General features: G+C 41.6%; 1 protein-coding gene across 1 annotated transcript in view; it reads left to right on the top strand.

Annotated features, from left to right (window-relative positions):
- The window catches only part of STON2 (stonin 2), a 55,098-nt gene extending 44,697 nt beyond the window's left edge, over positions 1 to 10,401 (top strand). The window contains exons 4-6 of the mRNA XM_009993924.1: positions 622 to 2,454; positions 8,600 to 8,802; positions 10,318 to 10,401. Coding sequence (XP_009992226.1) covers positions 622 to 2,454; positions 8,600 to 8,802; positions 10,318 to 10,401 — 2,120 coding nt within the window. The remainder of the gene's footprint in view (positions 1 to 621; positions 2,455 to 8,599; positions 8,803 to 10,317) is intronic.
- Positions 10,402 to 12,278: the final 1,877 nt, after the last annotated feature.

Genomic DNA, 12,278 nt, shown 5'->3' with positions numbered 1-12,278 from the left:
AAGCCAAAAAGTCTCCACTGAACACATCCTGGACAAAAATGCCACCTATGTGCCTTCTATGGTGCTTTCACCATATACCTATGTGCTTTTGTGATAACAGCAAATGCGCAGAAGGGTATGATGGGGACAGAGTGGAGAAGTGCTCTTCTTCAGCGTTCACTCCCTCTAGAGCAAAGGGTATGGGGACAGAAAGGAAAAACAGGAGAACAAGAGTGAGAGAGAAAAGAACAGGAACAGGCAAATGACAGAAGATAAATGGAGAGAAGAAATGCAGCCTGAAACCTTAGAGAACAGAGTTTTAAAAAATCATTATAATATTTGTGCTACGTTTCTTTTTTAGGTCTTTTTGTTGGAATGACAGCAATACAATCATTGTTGTAATTCCTTTTGTTTTTCTTCCTGCATTCCTTTCCCATGTTCATCTGTCTATTTCTTCATTAATTCTTACCAGACCCTGCAGCATTTTAGTTGAGTCTTTTGACCATCTTTCTTACCCAGCATATGAATAGACCTTTCTTGAGCATGCAAACTATTGTGCAGGTTTTCCTTTTGTGGAGAGAGAACTAGGTAACTTAAAAATAATTAGCTGAAATTTCCTCCCCTCCCCTCTTTTTTTTAAAGACAATTCCTCATCTCTCCAAGAAGATGAAGAGGTAGATATGGAGGCTGTCAACTGGCAGCTGAACAGCAGCTCCATGAATGGACATTCATCTACCCCAAACACAGTTCGCTTTCCCAGTTGGGTAACTTTTGATGACAATGAAGTCAGTTTTGCGCCGCAGAATCTTTCTCCCTTGAAAACAGACACTCCACCTGCAGAAACACAGACTCCAGATGTTAACTTTAACACTACATCCTTTAAGAAAAGAGAACGTCCTAAAAGCACATTGGGAGACCTTTCCAAAATTCAAAAACTAGATCTCTCCTCCTTAACCAAGTTGCCTTCTGTTGAAACACCACCATGGAGTGCTACTAATCCATTCCTGGATGAATCTCTGCGAGATGTCCAACCCTCACCCATCAATCCATTCAGTTCATTCTTTGAGGAGCAAGACAGGCGTTCTAAAAGCTCTTCTGTCTCCAGTGCTCTAGGCAAAAGCCAAAGAGATTCTCTCATTATTCTTCATCAAGAACCTGATACTATCAGTTTCCATGAGGCAAACAAAAGTGTAACTCACATCGATGCTGTAGAGCAGCTCAAGCAACTCCAGATTGGAGACCCAGATCATGTGAGCAGCCCTACCTTGCCTGATGATGACCCTGTGATGCCATATGATCTGGATGCAGCCTTATTTAACCTGGCACCAACTCAGCCAAAGGATGGATGGCCAATGATGCTTAGGATCCCAGAAAAGAAGAATATTATGTCATCCAGGCATTGGGGACCAATATATGTCAAGCTGACAGACAGTGGATGTATACAGCTTTTTTATGAGAAAGGACTGGAGAAACCTTTCCGGGAATTCAAACTTGAAATCAATCATGAGATCTCAGAGCGCAAACTGCAGAACTATGATGAGAATGGAAGGATACACAGTGTGCGATTGGACCGCACAACCTACAAGGAGAAAAAGAAGTACCAGCCTAAGCCAGCCATTGCTCACACAGCAGAGAGAGAGCAAATTATCAAGCTCGGGACGACAGATTACGAAGACTTCCTTAGCTTCATCAGTGCTGTGCAAGACACACTGATGAAGTTGCCAGCCTCATCAACAGATCTGAGCACAGTGGGACTAAACTATCAAGAAGAAGAAATCACGATTGATGTCAGGGATGAGTTTCATGGTATCTTGGCCAAAGGAGATGGTGTGATTCTTCAGCACAGTGTGCTGACCCATATCTATGTTCTCAGCTTCCTTTCTGGCCTAGCAGAATGCAGACTGGGCCTTAATGATATCCTGATCAAAGGTAATGAAATAGTTGCAAGGCAAGATATTATGCCCACTACTACCACTAAGTGGATTAAATTATACAGCTGTCAGTTCCATTCATGTGTGGATGAGGATATGTTTAATAATTCCCGTGTTATCCTGTTCAACCCCTTGGATGCCTGCAGGTTTGAACTAATGCGATTCAGAACTGTCTTTGCTGAGAAAACTTTGCCTTTCACCCTCAGGACAGCTGCCAGCATCAGTGGTGCTGAGGTGGAGGTGCAGAGCTGGCTGATGATGTCCACGGGATTCTCTTCCAACCGTGACCCTTTAACTCAGGTCCCTTGTGAAAATGTGATGATCCGCTACCCAGTGCCAAATGAGTGGGTGAAGAACTTCCGAAGGGATAGTGTCCTGGGGGAGAAATCTTTGAAAGCCAAGGTGAACAAAGGGGCCACTTTTGGATCAACCAGTATGTCTGGTTCTGAGCCAGTAATGAGAGTAACTTTGGGAACTGCCAAATATGAGCATGCATTTAATTCTATCGTATGGAGGATAAACCGACTACCTGACAAAAACTCAGGTGAGTAGTGCATACTATCTCTGCAGAAGAAAACTAAAAGGAGTTACATATTTTAGAAGATAGGGAATCCTGGGTTTACATGATGAGGGATAAATCATCTTCTCTAGTATACCAAAGGACATCAGTTAGTTGCATTAAGCATTTTTCTGCCCCTTCACTGCTGTAGTTTTTTTTACATATCCTACAAACCTTGCTAGTGATAAAAACAGGTTTAAGTTTTCTGGATGCAAAAATAGGCCTTATGTCTCTGCTTTTTTGAGCACATTATGGGACTTAGGCACAAAATAGCTCAGTGTGTTTAGCACTGTTACTGGAAGCGGGGCTTTTTCAGGTAACTTGCAAAGGCAAGGTGCTATTCTACAGGGTGAATGACAGGACCAGATAAATTGCTATAGTTCCAGTTCTTGTGATTCTTCTTCCATGCCTTACCAAGCTTAGTGAGCTAGTGCAATATATTTTGACACATATACCACAACTCATGCCTACAAAATGGCTGGAATGGGCATTGTAAGAGAACAGAAGATGTTGTGCAACTGTTAAAAAAAAAATCCCAGTCACCAGATTATGGCTGTGTTTTTGTAATTAATGCAGACAGGTGAATGAATACAGCTTAAACCTGAAGAGGGAATACCAACATAAAACCCACAAGTATTTGTATTTTTAGTAGCATGTTCATAATTAAACATTCAAATAATACAAGCAAGCTACTGTTCCCTCTGGCCGTCACTGCCAGTCATTCAATTTCCTGCCTTTTATCCATGATGTGCAATAAAGCTGGACAACTTGGGTTCATTTCTGTTTCATAGTGTACTCTACTTCTTGATTTCTCTGTTCCAGACTAGCTATTTACAAATTACACACGCTTATTATTAATGCTTTAGTAATGCAGCTGAGTGACTGGTTGGGTTTCGGTATTTGGTGTTCCCTGGAAGTTCAGTGTTGTACCAGATTTGACACTTTCCAAGGATGTATGTTTTTCCTGAGTTTGAGCTATAGTGTCAGCAAAACAATGATCCTACTGTTGTAATCTTTTGGATCACATTTCAGCCTGAGGATGGCAGCTTACACCATAGATTACAAATGTGGAGGGATATCACTGACAAAAGTGAAGGCTCCATGTTGTCTGTAGTGTGGAACATAAGAAAAGAGAGCTTATCCTCAAGCTGTTAATGAGCAATATTGTGCTCGTGAGGAGACTCTCATTATGCCATCTGCATGAGCTCTGGGAATGAGATGCTGAGAAATTAGGCCTTCTTTGGCATCTTTTCTCCATAGATCTCTGTACACCATATAGCTATTGCAGCTGGAGAAACAATCCTCCAAACTTTAACACAATCCCAGAACATGCCAGCAGCAAACTAGGAGAAGAGGCAGAACTTCTGGCTTTACTGCCTTTAGCGAGGTGATGCTCCCTTACCCATCACTGCTTTGAAGGGGATGTTGATCTGTCTCCTGTTTCCTTGATCTTTTCTCTCCCACTGTGCCAGAGATACACCCTGTGTCAGGAGGAACTGGATCAGAGAATTGGCGCTGCTGTTGGAGCCCTGCCACAGAGCATCAGTGTCACCATGCAGAACGCAGAGCAGTTAGTATTTGTTTACATCCCGAGAGAAAGAGAGTGTCATCTTCCCTCCGGTCAGGGCAGATGTGATTTCAGGGAAAGGAAGGGCCTGACAAACACTGTCTTGGCCAGGATACACGAGGTACGTGACAAAGAGGGAATCCCAAAGTGACGACAGGGCAGGCCAAGCATAGCTTAAATCTGACCTTCCCTCACAAGGGCTATTCACATTTCCTGACAGTAGTTACCCCATGGCTTTCCTTACTCAAAGTAAATGGCAAACAAAGAGGGATATAAATGTGCTACTCAAAGGCATTGATTCCCACTGCTTCTTAGATTTGCCTGATGGACCACATATACTTCTGACCATATGGTACTGATGTATGGTCTACTCCCAGCCTTGTGCATGCTTGGCTGTATACAGCCTCACTTACAAGTCATGTAATAATTCACCTCCACCTGTTTTCAAAAGTTCCTACAAATTATGCAGTTCTCAGACACCAAGTATAAAAATATTCCCCTGACTTGCACTGTATGCTTTCTTACTGTGGCACCTGCAGCTCACCCCTAACAGCACTCTAGGCCCTCTCTCTGTAAATGTCTGGCCTGCTAATAAACTGCTCTGGTGCCTGCCAACTCCAGAGCAGGAGAGAAGTGGTGGCATCAAACTGCAGCTGGGGGGAAGTGCTGCAGGTGGCCACAGTGTCCAGCTCCACCTTGGCTCCTGTCCATAGGACCTGGGGCATATGCACTGCATGACTCCCTCCAGGACACATGCATATCTGCCAGCTCTCTCTGCCTATCAAAGAAATATGTATGAAGACACAGCCTTTGTTCATCCACATTGTATGCTCTGACACATCAGTCCCTTGCAAATGTGATCCTAGGAACTCCAGAGGCCTGCAGGTAGCCACTTGGACCTCTTGTGCTGCATCATTCTCTGGATGCAACAGACTGGTGCAGGCCCTGTGTAGACATGAGGTGTATTGATGCCATCAGCCCTGCCTGGAATCTGCCTTGAGGCCCAGTACCACAGCCCAGTAGGGGAATAGCGCTGGTCTCACTATTGGGGTGTATTACCCTAGCACCCAAATTGTTAAGAACTATTACATGAGCTTCGCTGTCTTATTCAAATGTTTACTCTTTGTGCTTTCTAATGAGATGAGGCCCTTAGCACGTCCATGATAGGAACTTGTTATCAGCACTGTCTATATTGTTTTGTAGACAAAGCGTCTGGACATTGAAAATCATATGATGAAGGACTGTGTGTACTCTGGCTATGATCTGATCTAAGAAAAAATTATGGACTGGATTCTACTAAGCACATTGCTGAAATCCTTTCCAAAATAGCTTGTTTAACTTTATTGCCCTTCTCATATTCATAATTAATACTATCAAAGTACTTGATAAAGCCTATTTACAGGTTCTGCAGAGCTTCAATTTTAGCTGGCTGGGCTCCATATGTTGTTTGTTTGTTTGTTTGTTTGTTTGTTTTTTAAATCCTCCAGTAGAGTATTCGGAAAATATCCACCCAGTCTTCTATCGTGGGAAAATGCTCTTCCAGTGAAGCAGGGATGCAGCTTCCATGCAGAGCCTTGGATCTGGATATTTGAGCTTTGCACTAGTTTGGCTGTGGATCCCAGTCATGCTGCCTGCTATGCTTTCTGAAGTAAATTAAATCCTTTAATCCAAACTTGCTGGGATATCAGAGTAGTTTGAAACAGATTCTCTCCAATCACAGTAACTCATGCATATATATGAATTGTATTGTCAGATCCTTCATTGTCAGAATGAAATGTTAATACCTCAAGAAAGCAGGAGATGCAAAACCAGAAGCAGTCTGTTGATTTCCTGCTGCTTTTACTAAAAAGTGTACCTGTTCATTGGTGAAGGAGCTCTGCATGAGATGGCTGAACAACCGATACTCTATAGAAGTCATGCCTAGTGTGCCTCACACTCAAAACTGGTGTGTTTGGTATTTTTGCTACAGCTTCAGTGGAGGAGTTGCTTTCTCAATCAGTTCACCTGTGCCTACCATGCTGAGCTAGTTTAAATTAATAACTTCCATATTATTTTGAGTGTTGAGCATGTGTTTTTCTGTTACGAGCGTACTCCTACTGGAAGAAATCAAGTTATTGAAAAATTACTTTGTTAATTGCATGTCATGAATTTTTATTGTTTTGTTTTTCCCTTTATTCTCTTTTCCCCCTTTTTTTTATTTGAGCCTCTGACTATCCACCAACATTTAGGTGTGTTAGAAGAGTGGTTTCTGTTTCCATGTGTTTAGTTGAAGTTACGGATTTTAAAGGCTCAGATCTCCAAAGCACCTGCTACACAACGTCCTCAAGCCCAGTTAAATGCTTCCCAGTGTAACCTTCCCATGCATGCATCCCAAAGACAACTGAGCATGTGCCAGCTCAGGCTTGTAGTGGCACAAGCTAAATGTTTCGTAGCTGTGAATGTGGCTTGTGCCACAACACGGCGCCATCTCTCTGGGGCTGCTGTGGGCCTCTGCTGCAACCCAGGCAGTCTGAAGGAGGCAGCCACCTATGGCAAACTAGAGAGGAAAAGCATAGCGAAGTGGCTGAGCAGGAAGGATTACAATGAGGAGTCTGCTGAGACTGGTGCAGAGTGAGGAAAGAGGTATGAATGGGTTGGAGCCTGAGACTAGGAATTGGTTGCCAGTACTGAGTGCTGAACAGAGAATTTTTGAGCCAGGAATTACACGTTTTTAGGCATCTTCATAACAGAGTGCCAGAGAGCAGCGGTTCCCAGGTATGTGCAGGGGCACCAAGTGTCCTATGGCAGAGGCTGAAATGTGCTGCTGCCATAGGTGTGCCCACCACAGCCAAGCTCAAGAACTAGGCAGAAGCAAAAGCCCTGCAGTGCTGGATTGCACAGTGTTCTCCATGAAAGCACATGGGGCTCCTCCTAGCCCACAGTGGATGGGATCATCTTGAAGGTCTGCTGTGCCCCACTCCTTTTTATCCAGCAAATTTGTGCTCCAGGATTGAAAAGCTGGGAAGTGCTGTCAGAGATCCCATCTCACTGTAGAACCCAGGCAACTCTGCTTGGGATAAGTAATCTTGATGAAAAGCAATAGAAGTATTTTATTGCATGCAAAACTCGAGCTTTTACATCTGCTTAATACTGCACCCACTCATTCATAACTTGGCTCCAGCTGTGGTGCTGCATATCTCAATGATCTCTGCTGAACTCCATAGCCTCTCGTTCGATTTGATGCACAGACATTAGGTTATGAACCTTCCAGTTGTGAGGAAATTCTGGCTAGACTGTTTGGAACTATAGCTGACTCTAGATGACATTTTTACTCAGACTTACATCAGGTAGAAATTTTTTTCAATTGTATTTCAGAGATTAAGTGGGATGTTGCAATTCCTGAGCCCTCTAAAGACTTCCCCATTTCGTCCTGTTGGGACAAGTTATGTCTTAAAGTCCCACGTCTTGCTTTTCAAGCTTCAGCTTAACAAGGCTGATTTTTGGGCTGAGCTCTGGGTGAGGAGCTGACTTCCTTTTCAAGACCCAGGCTTTCAAGTCCTTCGCAGGCAGTATTTCCCTCCTTTTCCCAGGGGGAGCTTCTGGGCTTTCTCCACCCATTTCTTTTTGCTTTTACCCATTTACTTTTTACTTTACTTACCTGTCTGTCCTGTACATCTTGCTGAGCTGTGTGGAGAAGAACTTTCCCAAAGAACAAGTATTCAGAAATGCTAAAGCCTGTAACAGTGGCAAACAAGGATTTAGTTCATTTATTTGTACATTACTTTAATTTAGAGATACTTAGAGAATAGGATACCTTCAATCAGAAAGTCCAAGGTGGCTTTGAAGGCTCTCAATTTTACAGACAGAGAAACTGAAGTGCAGACCTTAAAGTACACTTGCTCAAGGTGTTGGCAGCAGTCAGAAATAAAACTAGCTTGGCTTGATTAGCAGTCCCTACTTCATTTTTTAAACATCACTGCTGTCCAGCAAAGGAAAAGGGAAAAAATAATAATAAAGGTTTTCACTTACAGATGACAGAGCTAAATATGATTACTTCCTTACCTTGTTGTGGGTTAAAGGAAGACATAAATAGTTATTTCCAAGCTATGCACAAATTTGCCTTTTGAAACCAGAAAAATTATTATTCAGTGTGTTTTCTTTTGGTAAAAATGGGGATAAAAATTTCAAATAAATGTGAAATGTCAGCCAAATTCCACCTTTACTCACTATCAATACCTGGTATTTTAGAAGGATGTGCCACAATGTACTTGGTGTGTTACATAAACTGGGGGAATGGGAAGAGGAGAAATACCTTTACCCAATGATGCTTGATTTACATCTTGTATTTTCACCTACTAAAACAAAACTAGAGTTATCAGCAGTCCTTTTTGCAGTTTATTTTGTTCAATTCCTCTGGAAACTCCAGTGGTATGGAAACAGGTAAGATACTCTTGCTTGCTACGCACTAGTTCACCCAGGCAGATTCTGGGTTCCTTGCAGTTTTCTGATGTCGCTTTCCCGTAGATGATGTCAGTTTTGAACCATCCAACACCATTTTCATGTCTGTTTGCTCTCTTTTTCCAGCTTCTGGACATCCTCACTGCTTCTTTTGCCACCTAGAGCTTGGTTCTGACCGGGAAGTGCCTTCCAGTTTTGTCCGCTATGTAGATGTGGAATTTGACATGCCCACCACTTCTGCGTCCAAAGCCACTGTTCGGTCCATCTCTGTTGAGGACAAGACTGATGTGAGGAAGTGGGTCAACTATTCAGCACACTACAGTTACAAGGTAACTAAGGGAGGTGGGTCTCTTTAGCTTGGAGAAAAGGAGACTGAGGGGTGACCTCATCAATGTTTACAAATATGTAAGGGGTGAGTGTCAGGGAGATGGAGTTAGGCTTTTCTCAGTGATGACCAGTGATAGGACAAGGGGTAACGGGTGCAAATTGGAGCATAGGAGGTTCAAGGTGAATATCTGGAAAAAAATTTTTACTGTAAGACTGACAGAGCACTGGAACAGGCTGCCCAGGGAGGTTGTGGAGTCTCCTTCATTGGAGACATTCAAAACCCACCTGGATGCATTCCTGTGTGATGTACTCTAGGTGACCCTGCTCTGGCAGGGGGGGGTTGGACTAGATGATCTTTTGAGGTCCCTTCCAACCCCTAGGATTCTATGATTCTATGATTCTAAGGTGAAAATGAGCTCGGGGCAATCACCATGGTTACTTTGCATACTACATTGTCTTAAAAAGTGTGGGCAGTTGATAAAATATAGTGAGTAGATGAGGTGAGAATTTGGCACACGCCAGGCTCTGTGCAGTAGCTGCCCATGTGCAGCTTATTGATTCATGGTAAACGAGCAGTGAATTATCTCTCAGCAAAGATGGAATAAACTTGCTTGCAGTTGCTTTGTAGAAGAGCATACACACAGCCAGCTACTGGGGATTAGCTGATACTGTGAGAGTGTGAACAGGGAGCTTTGCTGCTCTTCACAGCAGCTACAGTGGGAGTGCTACAGCAGACAAAAGGATCACAGTGTTTTTCTACTTAAATATTTCTTCTTCCTGCTTGCCCTAACAAGAGGAGCAGATGGAAAAATGCACTGTGTATATACCTGCCAAGAATCTTAGTATGCCAAAATTTGCATGTTAGCTGATCACTCAGCAGAGGGATTGGCATCCTGCCTACCTTGTTTAAGAGCAATGATGAGAGATACTGAAATGATTCTCATGGCAAATATTTTTAATGGTAATTGTAATTACATTTTTAGTAGTGTCTTATATTCCCTTGATCTTCCTAAGTATCCTTTTTAAGAACTAAACATTGGATTATCCCTGAGTTTTCAGAGGTGTTGAAATCTAAGATACAAATATTGATGTGCACTTTGTAAATTAATGTCTTTGCTCTATACATCAGTCTTTGCAGTGTTTAAAATTGAGGCTGGTCTTCTGCTGTCACTCAGAAGCCACCTATCCCCTGCAGATATGGTTCTGGTTTTGGATTCAAGATAAGCTGGGGATAGTAATGAATATAAAATCAGGTGAGACCAGTTCTCTGCATGGCATTCTCTCCTGGAAATGATGTCATGACACTGTTGAGTTGTAAAACTGTTTGGACTAGAGTGAAAACACTTACAGTAAATAAAATCCAGCTTCTCCTCCTCAGTCTATTTTTCTTCACAACCCTCTCAGTTTACCAGGAGTTTCTTCACCTAAGCAAGACATGAACCACCACTAAGAAAGATTATTGAATCTGTTGTTTTTCTTTCTCACTGCAAGTGTTTTCCCTCTTTTTCCTCTGCCAGGTTGAAATAGAGAAGAAAAAAAGCTTGAATGAGGATCTGAAGGGAGAAGATTCTGCAAATGTCAATGAATGTGCTACACAGTGAAGGAAGATCTGTATGCAGGTCCCCAGAGGGATGGTCAAATTAACAGACCTGGAAGAAAGGACTTGCAGGGGGTTGGTATTTTTCTTTTAAGAAGTACGGAGTACTACTTTAAAAATAATGCTCTGAGGAGTATTACTCTTCAGTGTAATGATCTGTCCTTCGAGAAGAAGCTCATCAGCGTGTTGTTTCAGGTGGACCCATGTGCTTTTGCTGGAACTATTTAAGTAGAGTTGGGGTGTAGACAAAATGACCCGCATTACAGTGAAGCCTGTCTTTTCTGCGTCTTCACCATCTAGGCTCTGCACTGAAGTATGGTCATCATCACAGCCAAACCAGAAAGCCTTTGTCTCACTTACAATCTTGCCTTCCTACATTAAGTGGTTTTTTTTAATTGCCTGCTGGTGTTGTCATTGGTAGATTCACTTCTTTCTGAACTACCAAATAAAACCCAGGTAGCATCAAGTGAAAGATTATATAAAATCTGATTTCTGAAGTCGTCAAGAGTGAAAAACCTGAGCATCATTCTGCAGAATCAACAAACTCTGCATCTTAAACATACTAAATGGTCAAGTAAATGAACTAGAGACTGGACAGCTAATCATGTAGCTGTTCTTTTGTTCAGCCCTTCCTGTCTCATCCCCTGAACAACCACATGCCATTGTGCACATTTTTATTTGTTAGTCTAGGCTGTTCTATTATCTAAACTGAACATGGTTATGGCTGCTAGTAACAGGGAACGTGTATTATAATAGAGATGATACAGGAGGGACTTTGCTAAGATTTGACCATTCCTGCCTAGAAAGATATTTAATGGAAAAACATTGGGGTTTGGATTTGGTTTTTTTAATATGTTTTCTTGGATGGGTAAGGGGAGTGGTTATGGAAAATGTCAGAACACTTATTTTAATAGACAATGTTGTTTGCCTTCCTGAAAATCATTGGAAGTCTGTCCAGAACTGTGTTGCTTTCATATTCTATCTTGAACCTAAGATATAAGTAACTTATATCTTTATAAAACCCCCACTAACTGGGACTAAAAGTCTCTTTTCAAAAATTAACAACAAGCTTCCCTCGTGGAGATGTTTTTATCTCCACTTAGCTGAAAGTAACAGCATGTCTTAAAACTTCTTTCTAAGTAAAAATGCAGAAGGCAAAAATCATTTATACATATTTTCAGATAAAACAGTGTTCAAAGTACCCATTTTTTGTAGTTGTTTCCACAGTTTGTCTCAAGATAGTTTTTAATTTTGAAAAAGTAATTTATTAAATCACTTACCTTTTGAAAGGTTACTGCTGACTTGGAAAGCCTTGGTAATGTAATTTAAAATCATAATGAATTAAAATGTAAGCTTTTTTATAAGTTTATAAATGTATTTTATTTTACATTTCACATAACAGAAAATTAGTACACTCTTGATTTACTACTTTCAGTGTGACTCCTATAAAAATCACTACAATGTTGAAATCCCAAACAAAACGTGAGATTAAGTACACTGAGCCTAAAACTGGTTGTGGTAAAATTGAAATAAAATTATAGTAATATTTTAAATGCCTTTTTATGTGCATCTAAATTTCAGGCCTTTGCCAACCTAGTGATATATACTTTCACTGTAAATACATAAAGTCTCAGTCTTTCTAAGACTTAATAAGCATGGAATATTCTATTGCAGACAGTCCTACTGAAGCCCAGGGAGCTTCTTGGAGCACACCAGTTAGTACTAAGCATTCACAATACTTCTTTCTGCACGTAAGAATGTTACTAACTTTTAAGAAGAATTTTGAGATTGGTGGATTAAAATTACTGATAAATATCTGAGAGCACAGGGGTGAATTTGTGACTGATTCTCAGCTCTGCTACAGGCTGTCTGTGATAAGTT

Source organism: Chaetura pelagica, unplaced genomic scaffold (genome assembly GCF_000747805.2).
Source record: "Chaetura pelagica isolate M959 unplaced genomic scaffold, ChaPel_1.0 scaffold11, whole genome shotgun sequence".
Classification (NCBI taxonomy): domain Eukaryota; kingdom Metazoa; phylum Chordata; class Aves; order Apodiformes; family Apodidae; genus Chaetura; species Chaetura pelagica.
The sequence above is the reverse complement of the archived record's forward strand: the minus strand, read 5'-3'. Positions and strand labels throughout refer to the sequence as shown.